Consider the following 24514-nt stretch of genomic DNA (forward strand, 5'->3'; position numbering starts at 1 on the left):
TTTTGGTCCCGCTGTTAAGATTCCCAGCGCTTTGTGTAGGTAGTTTTTCCGTATGAAACAATGTATTTTTAAGTCGAAATCGAATATTTATTCGGATATTCCAGCTTACTTAATTTAAACAACAGAAATACGTAGTTTGTGTAAAATTTTCTTTCGAAAGACGTTTTCAAACATTATAACCTTTATCTGTTCGTCTTCGTCGTCGCTGTGTACAATTTATAAAAAGTCTTTGAAATAAAATTTACACATCAAGACAACTTTAAAATACATCATCAAAGGGTATAAAAAAATAGCAGACTTCTTCTTTGTCTTTTTGATAGGTAGTGTGGGAACTGTAGTGACAGTAAAAAAAAAAAAAAAAAAAAAAAAAAAAATCGGGGGGGGGGGGGGGGGGGGGAGAGTGGGTCGACCCACACCCTCCCGTAGTAAACAGAGAAAGAAGAACAAAGGATCGACACCAGTGATGTATTTCTAAAGCGACAAATAAGCTGAGCCAGGAACACAAAAACTTTCGCTCGTATAGTATATCCGTGGATCTCTCATTCGAGGGCGACCCCTTCAGGTCGATTTATCTGCCCCCCAAATTTAAAGGTGCAACGCACACGCAGGGACGGAACCCTTCCGCAGGGAAGTACGGCTAACAGTTCCGCCAACAGCGCTAGCTAAAATCCGAGTGCCCTGTTCCGGACGGCCACGAGCCGGGCCAACGCACCTGGACCAGCAGGTTGTGCCTGAGGCCGTACTTGGGGGACGACTCGAACAGCCGGAAGGACTCGTACGTTGGGGGGTTCTGCGGCGAGTTGGGCTGAGCGTACGACTGTTCGCTGCCGTTGTACGGGCTGTAAGGGTCGCGCGGCCTGGGGGACGTCCTGAAGTTGGGGAAGGTGGCCTGGCCGTACAGCTGGACTGCTTTCTGAAACAGGAACAAACATCGAAGATGTAGGACCTAAAATATTTCTTAGTACTTATTTCATCAAAATAGTCTCGTTTTGACTAACGCAGTCATGATGCTCATATACAACAAAATCATTAGTAATAACAATAATCATGTCTAGAACAGAAATACTCTGAAAAATGTATCTGCAATTTTTGTGTCTTTGAAAAATGTAACGACATCATTTATGTGAAAACATGTTACTAACTACAAGAGATGAAAGATCAAACAATGTAACATTAATTTTGTTCCTATTTAGTTTTTAGTCATAATTTTTGGTTCAAAATTATACTTAAATAAATTACATCCAATGTGTTTACCATAGTAAAATACGTATTAAATCTTTGTAGTTTGAGTTAAGATTTGTTAGAATGCTTATTGTTTTCATATTTTTAGTCACATTTTGGTACCAAATGATGTATTAACGTGCATTTGGTGTTACCGTATATGGTGTATTGACACGCTTTTCGGTGTTTTTTTCTTCGGTTTTATCGTAGTTCACTTTATAATATTGTCTCTATTAATGAGATATTTTAATATTGTCTCCTAAACTGGTTACAAGTTCTGTGAAAAGTTTTAATTAATACAAAATTGATACAAGTGTAAGGTGAGCTAATTATTAACAAGTTTAAAAAAAAAAAAAAAAGAACCATTTAAGTTTGTACAGTAACATTTGGAATGAGAATTTCGGAAAGACATTTTCCTGTTGTTAATCATCAAAAGCATCATCCAATAAGATTAAATTTTTTTTGTTAGTAAGATGTCGTAATTGAAAGGCACCAACTTGGTTTCCAACTGCTTTGGTCAACAACTATTTTATATCATATATCATTTAATATTAAAAATTTGTGCTCTCCTGAGCATAACACGTAACTTTATGGACTGCTTTGCTATTAATAATGCCTTATTATTTTTTTTACCTTTCAGTTAGTCTTACGTTTTGTCCACTGTGTATCTGCATTTGCACTGTGCCTATCTTTAAAGTTAACTTGCTCAATTGTTGACAGGCAGGTTAAAAATAAATAAATAAATAAATAAATAAATAGTGTCTGACTGCTACAAATACATAGTATCTCCAGTGAAATGGTATTCAGCACTGAATTATTATTATTTTTTTTTTCAGAATAACTACATCTGTTATAGTACTGTAGATAGTCGACACTAATTTAAGGTATTAAAAAAAGCAATAGTAATACAGTAGAATCCCGCCGATGCGACCCCCCTCTGATGCATCCATTCCGTTTATACGACCGTTTTTTGAGAAACCGTGAAAAATTTGAGCAGAGAAAGTCGAAAATTTGAGTAAAATCGTCTGAAAAACAAGTCTGTTACACTTTGTTGGGCGCTGTGTGTTCACATTTATCTTGGTGAGCGCTGTACTGTAAGCAGGCAGGCATACAAAAGACTGCTAAAAATAGATACCACCCCTCTAGAATGTCCACGCTAGCCAATACCAGTAATCTGCACGCATCACCTGATAGCATCTACGCGTGCGTCTATTGCCGTCCCGGTCCCGTGCCTTTGTCTTGCGACTGGTTAGTGTGATCTTGCCAGCTGCATCTCAGGTGTCACTGGCCACACAAAGCTGTGTTCACTGTGTTAACAACGTCGCCAGGTGTTTGGTTCTCGGCTATTTTTCTATACCATCGCTGACTTCGCACATGCGCAGATAAACAAAAAAAAAAGTGTGGAATTATGCTATACACCTCGGACTCGCATACCCCGAATAATGGGTTCCGAGAAATACTCACGCTAATTAAATTCACGTCACGCGAGTTCGGCTATGCTAGCCGGGTGGTGGTTATTTTCGTTCAAAACATGGTGAAGGAACTTGTGTGGATCAGGTAGAAAACATTCGGCTATAAACGAAAGATATAAGAACAATGCTATCCTGAAATGCTGTGACATGTTTTTGGAGTAGATAATCACAGCGACAGACCGACAGGATGCGCTCGCGCCCTTGCCGTCAGCGATGTTTATCTTGACAGCTCAAGCAATTATCTTTTCCTCGTCCCTTCACAGCGTAAAAAAAAAGAAGAAAAAACACGTTCAAATGCAGATGGAAAAGTAACTGTGCAGTAAAATAAATATATTTACGGCCCTGCTAAATTTTTCTATTCAATACAATTCTAGGTATTAGTGATTTTTCAGCAGAAACTGCTGTGTGACTAATAAACAAATTGAATCATAATAACTTATAAAGTATTTATTAACGGCGAAGGACAGTTGTATAAGCCCATAAAAATATTTATTTTACAGAGAATGGACTGTACAACCTGGCTTTTGCCGCAAGTGGTGTGGGAGGGGAGGATGATGCTGACAGTTTCTCACGTAGAAGGTTGAAATAAGGGAGGGAATGTGTTGAAATGTTAGTTGTTAAAAAAAAAGGGGGGGGGGGTGTTCTTAGATGGTTTTGTGGCTCTGGGAGGGATGAGCCTTGAAGAATTAGCAGCAGGGGATGGGAGAGGTAAGCGTCACGTCATGTATGATAAGCCGCCGCTACCGCCAGCCTGGCCGGATGAGTTTCTTACGCTCTCGCAGAAGCTACCACAGCGGCTTTTCGTGCGGACGGGTAAGATAACATGACAGCTGAGACAGCTTTTTGTGCGATAGTGGACGCGCCGAGCTCGGCTAGACACTGCCCGAGCGGCATTCACGTGCATGTATCCGACGATGTGATGCGGTGACACCCCAAATTCTCTATTGCGATCATTCTGTTTATAAGACCGTTTTTCCGGAAACCGTGAGGGGTCGCATCAGCGGGATTCTACTGTATATGTATAAAATTGTTATGATTAAAGACAGTATAAGACATAAATTTTTTTCTTTTAACAAAGCCGGGTAGAATCAGCCTGGCAGTGTTACTCCGTGCTGCAGTATAAGCATGAGGCAGACTACGGTCCGGGCCGAGTGACTGGGACCGACCTCCAGGAACCGCTGGTAGCGCCGCCTGTCCTCCACCGTCATGGCTGACGAGGTGACGATGGCGTGCGGTGGCACGGCCCCCCAGTTGCAGTTGAAGTAGTCCTCCACCGGCCGCCGGGTCCCGTCGCGACAGAGCAGCTCAAAGTCCGCGCTGGTCACCCCACCTGGGCAACGCCACGCGGAACCCACTCATTATAGTCGCAGAAAATAGGCAGAGCTCACAGGAGTCACAGACTATAGGTAGAGCTCATAGGAGTCACAGACAATAGGTACAGTTCATAAGTCGTAGACTATAGGTAGAGACAGGTGTTTTTCGCGATGCGCAAAATCGCGAAATATTAACGAAATTAATATACATAAACTTAAAAATGCAAAATTATCAATTATTTAGAGGAATCACGAAAAAAATTACGAAAAACACACTGAAAATAGCTAATTGTCCGTATTTTGATGACTCGATAACAGCAGTCGATTATAATCAATTGTTAATGACTTTCAATAGTCTAGGAAGTCGTATTCGTGTCGCACTATCGCCTCGCCAGTCGCCACTCGCCATAGTTTGTTAAAATGGCATGGATGTAATCATACGTTTTTTTCTCTGTTTCTTTCGTAAAACGTTGATTTTAAAATGGTTGTGACAGTTTTTGACAGGGTGGCGGAGTTTGCGAGCGAAGGATTTAATGTCTTTGACAAAGTGCAAAAAATTCTCGTGTGCAAGTACTGCAACGTTAGAATAGTGTGGCAACGGAACGACACGTGCTTGAAACACATAAAAAACAGTGCCTCGCATAACAAAAACAAGGAAAGTCAACAATCCGGTGCAAAAAGGCAAAATTCACTGGAATCAGACTTGTTGACGGCAAAAAAAGCAAAATTTTACAAGAATAAGTTCATTATGTCAACAACTCAAGCTTTTATCGAAGCGAACATACTGATTGAAAAACTCGATGACCCGAAACTTCGTCAATGGATGCACAAGTACATTGCCGGTAGGTGCTAAAGCATACGATATTTTAACAGTTTTGTGCATTCTTAAGCAGATAAACAGAATGTTACGATAATAAATTTTGTTAGGCCTACCTACTCTTGAAATATTCATATAGCTGCGAGTCATGTTTTTTACAGCACTTATTGGAAAAAGTTGATATAACCTAGCCACAGGTAAAAATAGACGTAACTTATTTGTTTTTTGGTTAGGACGTGAGCTTTTTTTTGTCAGTAATTTTTTTAAAACAGTTTCCAGTACTGTGCTTTGTAACATGTTTAGGCCTAGTAAATACAATATGCATTTTTTAAAACCTGAACAACGCAGACAAACTGTGTAGTTCTACTCTTAAATGACATATTAAACAAATTCACATTGAACTTATATTTATAAACCTCATATTGCAGTTTTAAAATCAACTAAATTTTTGACGAAACTACTGATAAAATAGCGAAAAATATACTGAAATCATCTCGTAAAAAGTAACGAAATTGTGCAAATTTTTTCACCGAAAACACCTGTCTTTAGTAGTTAGAGCTCACAAGTGTCAGAGACTATAGGTAGAGCTCAAAGGAGTCACAGACTATAGGTACAGTTCATAAGTCTTAGACTATAGGTAGAGCCCACAAGTGTCACAGACTATAGGTAGAGCTCATAGGAGTCACAGACTATAGGTACAGTTCATAAGTCTTAGACTATAGGTAGGGCCAATGAAAAATGGTAAATAAAAAAGGCCCTTTTCGGTGAATAAAAAGAGTTATTTCGGAGCAAAATTTCGGTGAAAAAAAAAATTGTTTAGTTAGAAAAAATAACTATTTCGTCATTATAATTTTATACACATGTATATGTTTGATGGAATAATTGCTTTATTTGGTCAAATTTTATCAAAAACATTGTTTTGAAGTACATGCACATCTAAAATTTAGCACGCTGCATTTGTAATTAAAATTCTCAAGATTACATACAAAAAAAATCGGAAACTGATCAGAAACGTTAGTGTCTCAAGTCCATTTTGACTATCTCTGAAAATCAGCTATTATATATTTCCTGCAAACTAGTCCCCACCAAAACACTGTACTTATTCAACATTACAGAGTATTGTTTTTTTTATTTGTTTACGTTTTTCACCGCCTCAACTGCGTGTGCGGCATTTGTTCATGTATATGTTGGCACTCTTGGCCGGCATTTATTTTCGTGCATTGCCGTGACAACTACGAAAATAAATAGTCGCCTCGGCTAGGACGCCCATATACAACAATTAGCATTTTGACAGTTATGATTTAATTGGCTAATATGGAAGTGACGCTATTTTTCTGGACTGCGTTTGGACGATTCAGAGAAAGGAACAAAGATTGAGTTAAGGCCTATCGACGATTGCGTCACCAGACGCATTTGCGGTCGGCAAAATAATGTAATTTTTGCCGTTTTATGGCCTATTACGTCTCGTAGGAACGTATGCGACGACGGAGACTGAGTAGGCGTACGTCTGGATGTAATAATTTTCATTCGTGAAATATATGGTTCTAGAGTAACTTGACGCTTAGTTCCAGTGCGATGCTCGAAATTTACAGTGTTTTTCACACGTGTATTTTATTTTCCAATCGACTTGCACATTACAGAACTTGCACATCATGATGCCTTTTTCTTTACTGAACACGTAAAATCCTTTGTCGTCATATTCTTTAGCTCTTTCGAAAACACAACTTTCGGCATTTTATATGTTTATCCAGTGACCATGGTAATATGACCAAAATAACACAAAAACTTTAACGGAAAACGATCATAGATGCGGAAGAGAGACATATTGCATCCACTCGGAAATAAAGAACTTAAACTCGACAGACACACACTCGTGAAAACAAAATCATAGAACATTTCGACACTCGTAACTACCAACGCCATCTGTGATTTGTCCACCAGTAGCTAAGTGATAATGTTTATTGCTACACTCTACTCTATGGGTGCTAGAGAAAAAGAAAAGCAAAGATGGCGTCTCACATATAACCACTTGGAATAATAAACGTTTTGTGCAGGTTCCAGAATGTTTCAACGTGATTTTTCGCGATAAAAAATGTTAATTTCGCGCGAATATCGCGATTTCGTCATATTTCGTGAAAAACTACGGATTTCGCGCATCACAGCAAATTTCGTTAAAACGAAATGCAGTATATTAACGTCTTATCACTACCAAGTAAGGTTATTTGTATTACACTTCATGTGCAAGTGATTTTTTTTAAATTTCGCGATTTCGTCATTAACGAAATTTGACTACCCCTAACTATAGGTAGAGCCCACAAGTGTCACAGACTATAGGTAGAGCTCATAGGAGTCACAGACTATAGGTAGAGCTCATAGGAGTCACAGACTATAGGTACAGTTCATAAGTCGTAGACTATAGGTAGAGCCCACAAGTGTCACAGACTATAGGTAGAGCTCATAGGAGTCACAGACTATAGGTACAGTTCATAAGTCTTAGACTATAGGTAGAGCCCACAAGTGTCACAGACTATAGGTAGAGCTCATAGGAGTCACAGACTATAGGTACAGTTCATAAGTCTTAGACTATAGGTAGAGCCCACAAGTGTCACAGACTATAGGTAGAGCTCATAGGAGTCACAGACTATAGGTACAGTTCATAAGTCGTAGACTATAGGTAGAGCTCACAAGTGTCAGAGACTATAGGTAGAGCTCACAAGTGTCATAGACTATAGGTAGAGCTCATAGGAGTCACAGACTATAGGTACAGTTCATAAGTCGTAGACTATAGGTAGAGCTTATACAAGTCAACACACTATAGACAAGACTTACAGGCAGAGCTCGTAAGAATCGGACAACAGGTAAAACTCACACGAGTTACACACTACACATAGAGCTGGGTGCAGTCAGGCCGATGTGGGGCCAGTAACAGGTAGTTTCGCAGAGATGATGTGTAGTCGCTGAGAGACCAGCGGGCCACGAGCCTCACCTGGTCATGCGGCGGGCACTAGCGACCGAGGTCCTATGTTCCGAGTCTCTGCCAGAGCAGCGAGCACCCAGCGACCCGTCCGTGCACAGGGCAGAAAGTTTGAAGCGAACGAAAGGCATTACTTAAAGGTCGAGGGCGAGAATCATGAACTCGCAGCCCAATCCAATCCCGACTCCTGGCCTAACCTTTCCCTTCCAGTGGGAGCACCGGTGGTGTCAGAAAAATCAGGATGTCCCCCCAGAGAATAGTCCCTCGCAACGTTGAGCGCTGGTACGTACTGAAGTCGACGCTGGTGGCCGTCATCTCCTGGACGGTGGTGTGCTTGAGGAACGCCACGTCGCCCGCCTCCAGCAGGCAGCGGAAGGCCCCCTCGAAGCCGGCGTACGGGTCCGCCTGCGTGCAGCGGCCGCCCGGGATCTTCCCGATGCACAGCTTGCACAGCTTGTCCGAGTTGTCGCCTGCGACAGGGAAACAGACGTCGTCGGTGCCGGTTCCCCTCGTGTATGGTGTTCACACAGTTCGAATCGTAAAACCATCCCCCAAGCCCGAGGGCTGAACACCAGGACAAGGCATCGGTTGCCCCTGAGGCCCGGCCCGGAGCACCAGGAGGCTGCCTGCTGCCTGCTGCCTGCAGGTTTCGAGGTAATTTTATATTTTGAAGAGACACTGTGTAGCTTTGTCGCAAGTAATTAATTCATGTACGGCCACTTACTGAAATTTAATGCGTTTGAGAAAAGGTTGGAAGTTAAAATTAAATTTGTGGGGAGGTCAGATTTTGCAATTCGGCGGGAGTTTTGCTTGACATAATAGCCGAGCAGTTGTCTCTACTTGAACTGCAAGGACTTGCAGAAGGCCAGTGTGAAATCAGCCACGAACAGTAAAGACCTGGTTTTACATTGCTTTACATCTTGTGAAGGGATTTTTGTGCGCTTCGGTTACTGTGATGTGTTAGTTCATCTCCGCCCTTGTCCGCGGCTAGCCGTGTCCCCCTCAGTGGCTCAAATGTATTTCATTGGACACAATGTTCTGTGTGTTTGGAAGGAATTTTTTTAAGTGTATTAAATTTGAAGAACTGTTTTTAAGAATATTTTTCTTTTCTACTTGCCATAATTTTTTCATGTGGATTATAAATTCAATGATATTTAGAAAAATTTTCATCCAACTTTCTGCAGTGTCCAACGTAAAATTCATACGAGTGTTTTCATGACATCGTAATCATATCAGATTGCCTTGGCCAATATAAAATGGTATGTTACAAAGTTATGTCTCAATTTTTCCCTACTACCGGATGCCAGTTAAATTACTTACAATCCATACGAGATCTCTCATTCAAAAACTTTCATCAAATAAAATAAGCCATATGAAAAGTCAAGTCTAATTGTTATGGTAGCATCAAAGTCATATAGCCAAGTCTTCAAACACACATATTGTACTAAATCAAGTTAACAGGGTTGGTACAGTTAGATGTTTGATTTAGTTTATTGTATCCATCCATAATTAGGTTAGGTTTGCACAAAGATATTGGACAAGTCATGTTAAAAAACTACAGTAATAAACAAAATATCAATACAAACAGATATTACTTATAGTTTTACATTTTCTGAAACCACCGCTGGTTTAATAGAGAGTATGGCCAGTCGATAATCTCTACACTTCTACATTAGGCACAGAACAAAATTTACAATTACGTTTTTGTGTTCTGATATTGATTATGACTGAGGACAAGCTTATACTGTGATTTGCAATAAAACAAAAGTACCACCACAAAGCATTTCAATACAACATGTAACACTGATCGATATGCTAGTTAACACACCATTTAGCACCAAAATGCAACTTAAAACATGAACTCAACCTGCAATTTGACAAAACTTTACTCATATCTATTTGACAAATTTTATCTTTCATTCTGGTAAATATATTGATTGAAATTTATTCATCATGAATTTTGCACCAAAACGTAAGAGCTAAATGGATAGGAAATATTAATATTATGTTGTTTGATCTTACATCTCAACAAGTTTTTACATTTATGACATGAGCCATTTTTTGAAACACTTAAAAATTTGCCAATTTGTTTTTATTTATTATTTTTTGGAGTAGTTCTGTTCTGGACACGCTCATTAATAATGATTTTATTGTAAAAGTGCCTCATGTGTCAGTAAAAATGAGACCATTTTAGTGGGAAATGTATCTTAGTTTCATATTTGTTGATTAATGCCCTATTTTTATGAACAGACAATGTATAAAAAAAACAAAAACAATAACACCGAAATCTCCTGTTTTGAAAACAAAATTGACCTACCAATAAAAACAAAATCTTGTCTCTAATTATAACACAAATATTCATTCACAGGATAAAAAAAAAGCAAATTATGTTGTGTTACATTAGCTCTTTACAGATCTGCAGGTCAACTCGAGAAGCACATTCACGATGAATGTCGAGGCAGCTTGTCATGAAGCTATGGAGCTGATAGCCGACACCCAACACTCACCTAGAGGATTGTACTTGTCTATCAGGGAGTTGACGGCACAACTTTCAGCGAAGAAGTTTATGGTCGACTTCACGTGATTGTTGCAATCTTTCACCTCCATGGCGCCATCTTTCATCAGCTGCAGGGGGAAGAAAAAAAAAAAGTTAAGCACGAAATTTACCAAAAAAAAAATATACTGCCAATTCATCTACATATTTATTTATTGTCACACGTTAACTAAGGTGTAAAGTCAACCATTCAAAAGAGATTAGCTAGAAAACATTTTTACCTACATTTAGATTTCCCAGAACCAAAAATAAAAAATACTGTCAATTCATTTACATATTTATTTATTGTCACATGTTAACTAAGGTATAAAGTCAACCATTCAAAAGAGATTAACCAGAAAACATTTTTACCTAATTTTAGATTTACCAGAAATGATTTTTAAACTGCCAACTCATTAGTACCGTACTCATTTCACTGTGATCCTCACAACCAGTGCCGTATCCGGGATTCTGTGAAGGAGAGGGTCCAGCATTGCCGACAGATCATTTTTTTATGACTGAGTGTTTTAGTAATTTAATTTTAAAAGAACATTAATTATCATAAGTATATTATACAATGTTTTATACACAGAAATTTAAGAAATGATTTTTCTTGAAAAAAGAAAACAGAACATAGGTATTATATTAAGGTTGTTATTTGATTATTTTTAATATTTGGTTCTCAAGGCAAATATATGATGATTTTGTTAAAGCAAATAATAAATAAAAGTATTAACGTTAATAAATACGTAAAACACACACTCCAGGTTTGCATTAAAGACATGCTTATGTTAAAACCTGTGCAAGTCGGCATTGAGTGTAGACAACGTGGAAACATAATTCCTGCAGCTTCTGTGTACGAGGCAAGTCAAGCCAATAGTGGAGAGGAAATACGTATTGTATTCCACTAATGAGAACAATATCCTCCCAAAACAATCTCTCTGTAACATCACGTAGCTAAACTGCTGTAATTTTCTTATTGAATCCTGGGAGGGAGGGGTCCGGACCCACAGGACTCCACCTGGCTAATATGTTCCTGTCGCAACTTGGACAAACTTTCGAGACTTGAAGCAATCAGATAAAGACAGTTACTTACCGTATGGACAGGGATGACCCAGCCTGCCAAGGTCCCCACGCCGGAGAAGCACGCTTTCTTCCCGCGCAAATCCCTCAACGAGTGTATGTTGCTGACGTTGGCAGATTTCCTGAGCACGGCGACCGAGTAGTAATACCTCTGGTTATCTGAAACAGTACAAACGTAATTCTTTAAAATCAACAAACACTAGTAAAAATTTCAGGCGACCCTTTACAGTCATCCAGAAACAATTATTTAAGGTGAATGGTAGCATTCTCAATTTCCCAATTACGACAAAGATAGGTCCCTCAATCATTAAAAGCTACTTTTCTTCTTTGAAGGTATGTTAAGAGGGATTAGGTACATAATAACTGCCAGAGACATAAAATATTTGCGATAACATTTGGAGACAGTATGGAAAGCTAATGTTTGTTTGCTTGAACGTCCCTGGTCACTGGATCACTGGCTATTCGATGCATCCTGAAGCAAACACCTGCGTAAACATCAGATCAAATTACGTACGACAGAGACGAGGTGAGATGTGGCAGCAACCAATGACGATGATTAGAAACCGGAATAAACTCGATACAATGAAATATATACTAAGATCCGTGGACAGTTCATTGCCTGCTACGGAGTACAGTATGATTGGGTCATATGATTCTTGCAATGCAGTGATCAGTTTCTTGTCCTTCAGGACATGTTGAATTACCCATGACCCAAAGAGAACATTGTCTAAATGTAAATGGTCCACATTCTAACGTGGCTTCAAAAAAATAACGCGAAAGTTGCAGGTGTCTTGTGACGATGCATGCGACTGCATTAGAAATGATGTAACCTCAGACCTTAGGCTACACACGGCTGCCACTTTTAAATCTTAAATCTTTGGTGATTGATATGGTAGCAAATTTTTTTAGAAAAGAAAAAATAACAGTAATTAATTATCAAAGAAGGAATTACATAAACATGAACATTGATACATCTCGACAATTTCTTGCCACAATGTTATTGATTATTATAAACAATTCTCCTAGTCCTGCTCTACTCTCAATGGCTGCTGCACCATGCGTCATGCACACGACCATCCTACGTGCTATTGTGAGGCGGTAGGTTGGAAAACGAGGCAGTCGAAGTCTGTGCACACGACACTACTGTTGAGCGCTACCGCCCGTCGAAGCCCAGACGAGCCAGGGACGCCCTACCGTTGTACAGCTCCTGCATGATGGGCACCAGGCTGTGGTACCGTCCTCCCACGAACACTTCCCCCGCGTCGAGGCTCGTCACGTGCGCGATCTCGTTGTCCAGGTGCGTCATGCACTCTTCCTTGCTGGCGGCCTGCCCCCAACACACAGACATCACGTCTCGGTCAACACCAGCTGCACCAGCTTCACAGACTTCCGTACCCAGCTTACGATCTAAACCACTTCTGGCCACGATTTCACGAGCGCACACATTTACACAAGTGAAATCAACTTACAATACAAGTACATGTTGTGTTTTTTTTTCTCACAATTTCTTTCAAAATTCATTACAATATTAATTAATCGCTAGTTAACCGTATCAGAGTTATTTAATTTGACTGAATATGTATGCGTATAAGACTGGTATTTTAAAGAAAGAAGAGAAATATGAAGTTTTCAATATCTGCTCCTATGGAAAAATATGAAAAGGATCGAGCTTAAAATCTCATCGACATTAGCGACAATAAGTGGTGATGACATGCTCAAGAATGGAGCAACGACAGAATGATTGGTGGAGGAATGGGAGCACCTGAGAAAAACCCACCAGTTAACGACACTGTCTGTAATTTAATAAAGCATGTAAGAAATATTTTACTTTGGAAAGAAAAATCTGGCATGAGAATTTTGGAAATATTTTTTTCTTGTTTATTTCGTCAAGAGCAACATCTGAAGATATGTAACTGAAAGATTAAATCTTGGTTTCTAAAGTATTTGTCAACTATTTTTAATAACATTTAAGTAATGCTAGAAATTTTGGATCTGTTTGAGCATAGCACATAATTTAAAGGAATGCCTTGTTATTAATAGTGACAACTGCTACAAATAGTTTCTCCTGTGAAATAATATTTGATATAAATTGTAAATTTAACCCAGCTAAATACTCCTCTTAAATTAAATTAATTAGTAAATTGTAGACAAAGGGTAAAAAAAAAGGAAGTAAATAAATTTATCATTTAAAAAAAATAATTCCTGTTCCATGGGAAAAATCTCTGACTGTACTGTGAATCATCATCCTGTAAGAAATACCCATTCTATGGAAAATCATTTTCCTGTGGGGAAGTAGCTACCCTTTCTGTGGTTAAGTCCCAGTCAGAAGTGCTGGTCTTCAGTTCTTAGATGTTACAACTTTCCTGGTTCAACATGAGTGTCAGAAAGTGAAATGTTGTATGGCTTTCATTTGAACATGCTGAGAACCAAAATAACTATTAAAAAAAGCTGGTTTGAACAAAAAAAAAATGGTTGGGTTTTAAAAAAAAATGTTCCCCCCCCCCCCCTAACCCTGGTTGAAACCTTTTTCAGCTACAGCGAAACAATAGTCACCGATCAATAAATATGCCGGGCATTTCTGAAGGTGATTCAGTTTAAGAAGTAGTTGAAACTTCACCTGCAGACACTGCAGTCGCATCTCAGCGGATCCGAACAGGGCAAAATCCCTCTCGATGGCTTGGGAGAAGTTGCCGCACTTCCACTGCTCCTCCCGGCCGATCGTGCACCACACCACAGACTCCGACTGCTGGAGCACGGACATCTGGCCTGCGAACAAGACCAGCGGTGCACTTGCACGGCCGTTACCGTTAATCACCGATTAAGCTGAAAAGTGTGTTTCTTGAAGTGAAACTTATTTGAGCACGATGAGAGTAAAATTTCAAGGATGAATTTTAACGTAACATTTTCGTGAAAAAATTGTTGCGAAAAGGGCAGAGCTACTATTTTAACCAGTTGGAGTAATGTAGTCTCGTTGCCACGTAGACTTGTGTTCAGGAAACTTTGTAGTCCTGTAGCCTCGCAGACACCTAGCCTTGTGTGTTTTTTTTTGGAACCTTCGTAGTCCTGTATCCTCACAGTCTCGTTACCTTGTAGACACGTAGTCGCGTAGTCATGTTGCCTTGGAGCCATGTAGACTTGTAGCTATGTAACCAAGTAGCCTTGTAATCTTATAAAAAGGTACTTGGCCAAACAGATATAAAGAGAGGACTATGTCATAAACATTGCAGGGCTTGTTTTCGTTCCTTTTGTGCAAAAAATTTGCCCCTGCCAAAAAAAAAAAAAAAAAAACAGTGTGTGATAGATGAACGAAAGAATAAGGCAGAAAGTGTGTGCATATGCTTGTTTTAGAAAATATATACAGGTATCCTATAGTCAGTTGTGAATGCCTTGAATTTTATATTTGCTATCAGCGTACTTGCATTCCTTTTTGTTCAACCAGAAGCGTAGAGTGCAATGTTGAGACAGTCTCTTAATATCCTGTATATATAGCGCTACCTGTTATGAATTTCGTATTTCGTTCAGAGATTTGGTGTGTTCCAAATGGGAGAATTGTTGGAAGGGTTAAGTTAACTATAGTAAAAATACTTTAAATTAATGTAACTGATTATGTAATGTAAGCTAAATTAAAAATATTAAACGGCACTATTCGAGACAAACAGTACTCAAAACTATGTGTTTTAAGACTATTTATTTTTTCAGATGAACACCTAGGTACTCTTAAAAAGAGTGTGATATTGTGAGAATGGTTGGTTGGGAATGTAATCTATAAACGCATAATCAAATTTAGAAATTTTTTTTTCCCGAGTATATAGAGGAACGTCTGTAGTGTTTAAAATTCGGAATTTTATGTTTTTAATCACGGAAAAGCGATGAATTTAGAAATTTACCAATGTAGCTAACCTACCCAATAGTGCACAATATTTTAGAGCATTTTATGCCGTTAACTTAACACAAACCATTCTCACGATATTACAGCCACTCGTTAAACGGTAAACTATTGGTAAACTACTTGTAATACAATGGCCTCTTAAAAAATTATTCGAAAACATTTCGGGAATTTAAAATTTTTTGGGAATATTGTTTTTACAGAAAAAAATAGTCTCCTACAGAACCATCCGAATATTATAATTAAGCCGAGTCAGTTTGTAAACTGCACTGCTGCACTTAAAATTTATGTTGGTTATGCAAATAGATAATGAGATCACTTACCACGACATAACGAATAACATAATTGTACCAAAAACAGTTTATGATAACTTAATAAAGACATTTTTAAAACACGGTTAACTGTAACCAAACTTTAATAGTAATCAAGAGAATACAACACCGCTTAATCAATGTAAATCCAACTATGAATCACCAACCACTCCCATGTTTAATAATAAAAATTGAAAACAGAAAAACAACCAACCGACGCCCTGACAGGGCTGACAACGAATGACAATAAAAAGTTGACATTGACCCTCAAAACAGAAAATATTGAGGAATCATGTTCGGTTCGTTCGAATGTTTCAGTGATATGATGTATTTGCTAGACCTGTTAAGTTAGGGGGAAAAGTACTCAAAATATATCAAACTATTTGGTAAATTTTTAAGTAAAAATGCCTAGGACATGAAGTTCTTTAGGTGTATACGCAAATATTTTGTAAGTCTTATGAAAACGTACATCGCACTTATTAAAGCCCAACCATAGTTTACTAATTATAATAATTTTAGGAAAAAATGGATACAACATTGCAAGCAAACTAATAATTTAAATTTACAACTTAAATATTTTTCTTCTTAACTTTAACTTTTAGTATCCTCTTTGTAATCGGACTTCCTCGCAGTGGAAAGGGATCCTGCCTGCAGTTCACTCTTCTCACCCCTTGACGTGTCCCGGTACCGGGGCTGGTGCTGGAGAGGCTGTATTCTGGGCTGGATGCCGCGGCGTCCACAGGTCCAGAGTAGTATCCCTGATGTTCTTGGCCACACACCTTGTTCCCCTTAGGGTGTTTCTTGCCAGCCCTCTTGCTGGGCAGGAGGAGGGGAGGGTAGTGCAGAAACAGGTCGAGAGGGGCGAAGAGGGGGGAGGGGTGGGAGCTCTAGAGCGAGCACCCGAGGGCCGCTCCAGAGGAAGGAGGGAGGAAAGAGAGTCTAGAGCGAGCACCCGAGGGCCGCTCCAGAGGAAGGAGGGAGGAAAGAGAGTCTAGAGCGAGCACCCGAGGGCCGCTCCAGAGGAAGGAGGGAGGAAAGAGAGTCTAGAGCGAGCACCCGAGGGCCGCTCCAGAGGAAGGAGGGAGGAAAGAGAGTCTATAGCGAGCACCCGAGGGCCGCTCCAGAGGAAGGAGGGAGGAAAGAGAGTCTAGAGCGAGCACCCGAGGGCCGCTCCAGAGGAAGGAGGGAGGAAAGAGCTTCTAGAGCGAGCACCCGAGGGCCGCTCCAGAGGAAGGAGGGAGGAAAGAGAGTCTATAGCGAGCACCCGAGGGCCGCTCCAGAGGAAGGAGGGAGGAAAGAGAGTCTAGAGCGAGCACCCGAGGGCCGCTCCAGAGGAAGGAGGGAGGAAAGAGAGTCTAGAGCGAGCACCCGAGGGCCGCTCCAGAGGAAGGAGGGAGGAAAGAGAGTCTATAGCGAGCACCCGAGGGCCGCTCCAGAGGAAGGAGGGAGGAAAGAGAGTCTATAGCGAGCACCCGAGGGCCGCTCCAGAGGAAGGAGGGAGGAAAGAGAGTCTAGAGCGAGCACCCGAGGGCCGCTCCAGAGGAAGGAGGGAGGAAAGAGAGTCTAGAGCGAGCACCCGAGGGCCGCTCCAGAGGAAGGAGGGAGGAAAGAGAGTCTAGAGCGAGCACCCGAGGGCCGCTCCAGAGGAAGGAGGGAGGAAAGAGAGTCTATAGCGAGCACCCGAGGGCCGCTCCAGAGGAAGGAGGGAGGAAAGAGAGTCTAGAGCGAGCACCCGAGGGCCGCTCCAGAGGAAGGAGGGAGGAAAGAGAGTCTATAGCGAGCACCCGAGGGCCGCTCCAGAGGAAGGAGGGAGGAAAGAGAGTCTAGAGCGAGCACCCGAGGGCCGCTCCAGAGGAAGGAGGGAGGAAAGAGAGTCTAGAGCGAGCACCCGAGGGCCGCTCCAGAGGAAGGAGGGAGGAAAGAGAGTCTAGAGCGAGCACCCGAGGGCCGCTCCAGAGGAAGGAGGGAGGAAAGAGAGTCTATAGCGAGCACCCGAGGGCCGCTCCAGAGGAAGGAGGGAGGAAAGAGAGTCTAGAGCGAGCACCCGAGGGCCGCTCCAGAGGAAGGAGGGAGGAAAGAGAGTCTATAGCGAGCACCCGAGGGCCGCTCCAGAGGAAGGAGGGAGGAAAGAGAGTCTAGAGCGAGCACCCGAGGGCCGCTCCAGAGGAAGGAGGGAGGAAAGAGAGTCTATAGCGAGCACCCGAGGGCCGCTCCAGAGGAAGGAGGGAGGAAAGAGAGTCTAGAGCGAGCACCCGAGGGCCGCTCCAGAGGAAGGAGGGAGGAAAGAGAGTCTAGAGCGAGCACCCGAGGGCCGCTCCAGAGGAAGGAGGGAGGAAAGAGAGTCTAGAGCGAGCACCCGAGGGCCGCTCCAGAGGAAGGAGGGAGGAAAGAGAGTCTAGAGCGAGCACCCGAGGGCCGCTCCAGAGGAAGGAGGGAGGAAAGAGAGTCTAGAGCGAGCACCCGAGGGCCGCTCCAGAGGAAGGAGGGAGGAAAGAGAGTCTAGAGCGAGCACCCGAGGGCCGCTCCAGAGGAAGGAGGGAGGAAAGAGAGTCTAGAGCGAGCACCCGAGGGCCGCTCCAGAGGAAGGAGGGAGGAAAGAGCTTCTAGAGCGAGCACCCGAGGGCCGCTCCAGAGGAAGGAGGGAGGAAAGAGAGTCTAGAGCGAGCACCCGAGGGCCGCTCCAGAGGAAGGAGGGAGGAAAGAGAGTCTAGAGCGAGCACCCGAGGGCCGCTCCAGAGGAAGGAGGGAGGAAAGAGAGTCTAGAGCGAGCACCCGAGGGCCGCTCCAGAGGAAGGAGGGAGGAAAGAGAGTCTAGAGCGAGCACCCGAGGGCCGCTCCAGAGGAAGGAGGGAGGAAAGAGCTTCTAGAGCGAGCACCCGAGGGCCGCTCCAGAGGAAGGAGGGAGGAAAGAGCTTCTAGAGCGAGCACCCGAGGGCCGCTCCAGAGGAAGGAGGGAGGAAAGAGAGTCTAGAGCGAGCACCCGAGGGCCGCTCCAGAGGAAGGAGGGAGGAAAGAGAGTCTAGAGCGAGCACCCGAGGGCCGCTCCAGAGGAAGGAGGGAGGAAAGAGCTTCTAGAGCGAGCACCCGAGGGCCGCTCCAGAGGAAGGAGGGAGGAAAGAGAGTCTAGAGCGAGCACCCGAGGGCCGCTCCAGAGGAAGGAGGGAGGAAAGAGAGTCTAGAGCGAGCACCCGAGGGCCGCTCCAGAGGAAGGAGGGAGGAAAGAGCTTCTAGAGCGAGCACCCGAGGGCCGCTCCAGAGGAAGGAGGGAGGAAAGAGAGTCTAGAGCGAGCACCCGAGGGCCGCTCCAGAGGAAGGAGGGAGGAAAGAGAGTCTAGAGCGAGCACCCGAGGGCCGCTCCAGAGGAAGGAGGGAGGAAAGAGCTTCTAGAGCGAGCACCCGAGGGCCGCTCCAGAGGAAGGAGGGAGGAAAGAGAGTCTAGAGCGAGCACCCGAGGGCCGCTCCAGAGGAAGGAGGGAGGAAAGAGAGTCTAGAGCGAGCACCCGAGGGCCGCTCCAGAGGAAGGAGGGAGGAAAGAGCTTCTAGAGCGAGCACCCGAGGGCCGCTCCAGAGGAAGGAGGGAGGAAAGAGAGTCTAGAGCGAGCACCCGAGGGCCGCTCCAGAGGAAGGAGGGAGGAAAGAGCTTCTAGAGCGAGCACCCGAGGGCCGCTCCAGAGGAAGGAGGGAGGAAAGAGAGTCTAGAGCGAGCACCCGAGGGCCGCTCCAGAGGAAGGAGGGAGGAAAGAGAGTCTAGAGCGAGCACCCGAGGGCCGCTCCAGAGGAAGGAGGGATGAAAGAGAGTCTAGAGCGAGCACCCGAGGGCCGCTCCAGAGGAAGGAGGGAGGAAAGAGCTTCTAGAGCGAGCACCCGAGGGCCGCTCCAGAGGAAGGAGGGAGGAAAGAGAGTCTAGAGCGAGCACCCGAGGGCCGCTCCAGAGGAAGGAGGGAGGAAAGAGCTTCTAGAGCGAGCACCCGAGGGCCGCTCCAGAGGAAGGAGGGAGGAAAGAGAGTCTAGAGCGAGCACCCGAGGGCCGCTCCAGAGGAAGGAGGGAGGAAAGAGCTTCTAGAGCGAGCACCCGAGGGCCGCTCCAGAGGAAGGAGGGAGGAAGGAGAGTCTAGAGCGAGCACCCGAGGGCCGCTCCAGAGGAAGGAGGGAGGAAGGAGAGTCTAGAGCGAGCACCCGAGGGCCGCTCCAGAGGAAGGAGGGAGGAAAGAGAATCTAGAGCGAGCACCCGAGGGCCGCTCCAGAGGAAGGAGGGAGGAAAGAGCTTCTAGAGCGAGCACCCGAGGGCCGCTCCAGAGGAAGGAGGGAGGAAAGAGAGTCTAGAGCGAGCACCCGAGGGCCGCTCCAGAGGAAGGAGGGAGGAAAGAGAGTCTAGAGCGAGCACCCGAGGGCCGCTCCAGAGGAAGGAGGGAGGAAAGAGAGTCTAGAGCGAGCACCCGAGGGCCGCTCCAGAGGAAGGAGGGAGGAAAGAGCTTCTAGAGCGAGCACCCGAGGGCCGCTCCAGAGGAAGGAGGGAGGAAAGAGAGTCTAGAGCGAGCACCCGAGGGCCGCTCCAGAGGAAGGAGGGAGGAAAGAGCTTCTAGAGCGAGCACCCGAGGGCCGCTCCAGAGGAAGGAGGGAGGAAAGAGAGTCTAGAGCGAGCACCCGAGGGCCGCTCCAGAGGAAGGAGGGAGGAAAGAGCTTCTAGAGCGAGCACCCGAGGGCCGCTCCAGAGGAAGGAGGGAGGAAAGAGAGTCTAGAGCGAGCACCCGAGGGCCGCTCCAGAGGAAGGAGGGAGGAAAGAGCTTCTAGAGCGAGCACCCGAGGGCCGCTCCAGAGGAAGGAGGGAGGAAAGAGAGTCTAGAGCGAGCACCCGAGGGCCGCTCCAGAGGAAGGAGGGAGGAAAGAGCTTCTAGAGCGAGCACCCGAGGGCCGCTCCAGAGGAAGGAGGGAGGAAAGAGAGTCTAGAGCGAGCACCCGAGGGCCGCTCCAGAGGAAGGAGGGAGGAAAGAGCTTCTAGAGCGAGCACCCGAGGGCCGCTCCAGAGGAAGGAGGGAGGAAAGAGAGTCTAGAGCGAGCACCCGAGGGCCGCTCCAGAGGAAGGAGGGAGGAAAGAGCTTCTAGAGCGAGCACCCGAGGGCCGCTCCAGAGGAAGGAGGGAGGAAAGAGAGTCTAGAGCGAGCACCCGAGGGCCGCTCCAGAGGAAGGAGGGAGGAAAGAGCTTCTAGAGCGAGCACCCGAGGGCCGCTCCAGAGGAAGGAGGGAGGAAAGAGAGTCTAGAGCGAGCACCCGAGGGCCGCTCCAGAGGAAGGAGGGAGGAAAGAGAGTCTAGAGCGAGCACCCGAGGGCCGCTCCAGAGGAAGGAGGGAGGAAAGAGCTTCTAGAGCGAGCACCCGAGGGCCGCTCCAGAGGAAGGAGGGAGGAAAGAGCTTCTAGAGCGAGCACCCGAGGGCCGCTCCAGAGGAAGGAGGGAGGAAAGAGAGTCTAGAGCGAGCACCCGAGGGCCGCTCCAGAGGAAGGAGGGAGGAAAGAGAGTCTAGAGCGAGCACCCGAGGGCCGCTCCAGAGGAAGGAGGGAGGAAAGAGCTTCTAGAGCGAGCACCCGAGGGCCGCTCCAGAGGAAGGAGGGAGGAACGAGAGTCTAGAGCGAGCACCCGAGGGCCGCTCCAGAGGAAGGAGGGAGGAAAGAGCTTCTAGAGCGAGCACCCGAGGGCCGCTCCAGAGGAAGGAGGGAGGAAAGAGAGTCTAGAGCGAGCACCCGAGGGCCGCTCCAGAGGAAGGAGGGAGGAAAGAGCTTCTAGAGCGAGCACCCGAGGGCCGCTCCAGAGGAAGGAGGGAGGAAAGAGAGTCTAGAGCGAGCACCCGAGGGCCGCTCCAGAGGAAGGAGGGAGGAAGGAGCTTCTAGAGCGAGCACCCGAGGGCCGCTCCAGAGGAAGGAGGGAGGAAGGAGAGTCTAGAGCGAGCACCCGAGGGCCGCTCCAGAGGAAGGAGGGAGGAAGGAGAGTCTAGAGCGAGCACCCGAGGGCCGCTCCAGAGGAAGGAGGGAGGAAGGAGAATCTAGAGCGAGCACCCGAGGGCCGCTCCAGAGGAAGGAGGGAGGAAAGAGCTTCTAGAGCGAGCACCCGAGGGCCGCTCCAGAGGAAGGAGGGAGGAAAGAGCTTCTAGAGCGAGCACCCGAGGGCCGCTCCAGAGGAAGGAGGGAGGAAAGAGAGTCTAGAGCGAGCACCCGAGGGCCGCTCCAGAGGAAGGAGGGAGGAAAGAGAGTCTAGAGCGAGCACCCGAGGGCCGCTCCAGAGGAAGGAGGGAGGAAAGAGAGTCTAGAGCGAGCACCCGAGGGCCGCTCCAGAGGAAGGAGGGAGGAAAGAGCTTCTAGAGCGAGCACCCGAGGGCCGCTCCAGAGGAAGGAGGGAGGAAAGAGAGTCTAGAGCGAGCACCCGAGGGCCGCTCCAGAGGAAGGAGGGAGGAAAGAGCTTCTAGAGCGAGCACCCGAGGGCCGCTCCAGAGGAAGGAGGGAGGAAAGAGAGTCTAGAGCGAGCACCCGAGGGCCGCTCCAGAGGAAGGAGGGAGGAAAGAGCTTCTAGAGCGAGCACCCGAGGGCCGCTCCAGAGGAAGGAGGGAGGAAAGAGAGTCTAGAGCGAGCACCCGAGGGCCGCTCCAGAGGAAGGAGGGAGGAAAGAGCTTCTAGAGCGAGCACCCGAGGGCCGCTCCAGAGGAAGGAGGGAGGAAAGAGAGTCTAGAGCGAGCACCCGAGGGCCGCTCCAGAGGAAGGAGGGAGGAAAGAGCTTCTAGAGCGAGCACCCGAGGGCCGCTCCAGAGGAAGGAGGGAGGAAAGAGAGTCTAGAGCGAGCACCCGAGGGCCGCTCCAGAGGAAGGAGGGAGGAAAGAGCTTCTAGAGCGAGCACCCGAGGGCCGCTCCAGAGGAAGGAGGGAGGAAAGAGAGTCTAGAGCGAGCACCCGAGGGCCGCTCCAGAGGAAGGAGGGAGGAAAGAGCTTCTAGAGCGAGCACCCGAGGGCCGCTCCAGAGGAAGGAGGGAGGAAAGAGAGTCTAGAGCGAGCACCCGAGGGCCGCTCCAGAGGAAGGAGGGAGGAAAGAGCTTCTAGAGCGAGCACCCGAGGGCCGCTCCAGAGGAAGGAGGGAGGAAAGAGAGTCTAGAGCGAGCACCCGAGGGCCGCTCCAGAGGAAGGAGGGAGGAAAGAGCTTCTAGAGCGAGCACCCGAGGGCCGCTCCAGAGGAAGGAGGGAGGAAAGAGAGTCTAGAGCGAGCACCCGAGGGCCGCTCCAGAGGAAGGAGGGAGGAAAGAGCTTCTAGAGCGAGCACCCGAGGGCCGCTCCAGAGGAAGGAGGGAGGAAAGAGAGTCTAGAGCGAGCACCCGAGGGCCGCTCCAGAGGAAGGAGGGAGGAAAGAGAGTCTAGAGCGAGCACCCGAGGGCCGCTCCAGAGGAAGGAGGGAGGAAAGAGCTTCTAGAGCGAGCACCCGAGGGCCGCTCCAGAGGAAGGAGGGAGGAAAGAGCTTCTAGAGCGAGCACCCGAGGGCCGCTCCAGAGGAAGGAGGGAGGAAAGAGAGTCTAGAGCGAGCACCCGAGGGCCGCTCCAGAGGAAGGAGGGAGGAAAGAGAGTCTAGAGCGAGCACCCGAGGGCCGCTCCAGAGGAAGGAGGGAGGAAAGAGCTTCTAGAGCGAGCACCCGAGGGCCGCTCCAGAGGAAGGAGGGAGGAACGAGAGTCTAGAGCGAGCACCCGAGGGCCGCTCCAGAGGAAGGAGGGAGGAAGGAGCTTCTAGAGCGAGCACCCGAGGGCCGCTCCAGAGGAAGGAGGGAGGAAGGAGAGTCTAGAGCGAGCACCCGAGGGCCGCTCCAGAGGAAGGAGGGAGGAACGAGCTTCTAGAGCGAGCACCCGAGGGCCGCTCCAGAGGAAGGAGGGAGGAAGGAGAGTCTAGAGCGAGCACCCGAGGGCCGCTCCAGAGGAAGGAGGGAGGAAAGAGCTTCTAGAGCGAGCACCCGAGGGCCGCTCCAGAGGAAGGAGGGAGGAAAGAGAGTCTAGAGCGAGCACCCGAGGGACGCTCCAGAGGAAGGAGGGAGGAAAGAGAGTCTAGAGCGAGCACCCGAGGGCCGCTCCAGAGGAAGGAGGGAGGAAAGAGCTTCTAGAGCGAGCACCCGAGGGCCGCTCCAGAGGAAGGAGGGAGGAAAGAGAGTCTAGAGCGAGCACCCGAGGGCCGCTCCAGAGGAAGGAGGGAGGAAAGAGCTTCTAGAGCGAGCACCCGAGGGCCGCTCCAGAGGAAGGAGGGAGGAAAGAGCTTCTAGAGCGAGCACCCGAGGGCCGCTCCAGAGGAAGGAGGGAGGAAAGAGCTTCTAGAGCGAGCACCCGAGGGCCGCTCCAGAGGAAGGAGGGAGGAAAGAGAGTCTAGAGCGAGCACCCGAGGGCCGCTCCAGAGGAAGGAGGGAGGAAAGAGCTTCTAGAGCGAGCACCCGAGGGCCGCTCCAGAGGAAGGAGGGAGGAAAGAGCTTCTAGAGCGAGCACCCGAGGGCCGCTCCAGAGGAAGGAGGGAGGAAAGAGCTTCTAGAGCGAGCACCCGAGGGCCGCTCCAGAGGAAGGAGGGAGGAAAGAGAGTCTAGAGCGAGCACCCGAGGGCCGCTCCAGAGGAAGGAGGGAGGAAAGAGCTTCTAGAGCGAGCACCCGAGGGCCGCTCCAGAGGAAGGAGGGAGGAAAGAGCTTCTAGAGCGAGCACCCGAGGGCCGCTCCAGAGGAAGGAGGGAGGAAAGAGCTTCTAGAGCGAGCACCCGAGGGCCGCTCCAGAGGAAGGAGGGAGGAAAGAGCTTCTAGAGCGAGCACCCGAGGGCCGCTCCAGAGGAAGGAGGGAGGAAAGAGAGTCTAGAGCGAGCACCCGAGGGCCGCTCCAGAGGAAGGAGGGAGGAAAGAGCTTCTAGAGCGA

At 47.0% G+C, this 24514-nt stretch overlaps 1 protein-coding gene across 3 annotated transcripts in view; it reads right to left on the reverse strand.

The window, feature by feature from the left end:
* The window catches only part of LOC134537069 (transferrin 2), a 79760-nt gene that overhangs the window by 14186 nt on the left and 41060 nt on the right, over positions 1-24514 (reverse strand). Inside the window, exons 1-8 of one of the 3 annotated variants that reach the window (XM_063377300.1) lie at positions 15623-15859; positions 14031-14179; positions 12608-12740; positions 11427-11572; positions 10305-10422; positions 8088-8267; positions 3860-4023; positions 713-913 (exon numbers count right to left, since the gene is read on the reverse strand). In XM_063377300.1, coding sequence (XP_063233370.1) covers positions 713-913; positions 3860-4023; positions 8088-8267; positions 10305-10422; positions 11427-11572; positions 12608-12740; positions 14031-14179; positions 15623-15683 — 1152 coding nt within the window. In that variant the 5' untranslated portion in view covers positions 15684-15859. Of the gene's footprint in view, positions 1-712; positions 914-3859; positions 4024-8087; positions 8268-10304; positions 10423-11426; positions 11573-12607; positions 12741-14030; positions 14180-15622; positions 15862-24514 lie in introns of those variants that run through there. The other 2 variants (XM_063377301.1, XM_063377299.1) reach the window with 2 other exon arrangements.

Source organism: Bacillus rossius, chromosome 11, assembly GCF_032445375.1.
Source record: "Bacillus rossius redtenbacheri isolate Brsri chromosome 11, Brsri_v3, whole genome shotgun sequence".
NCBI classification, from domain to species: domain Eukaryota; kingdom Metazoa; phylum Arthropoda; class Insecta; order Phasmatodea; family Bacillidae; genus Bacillus; species Bacillus rossius.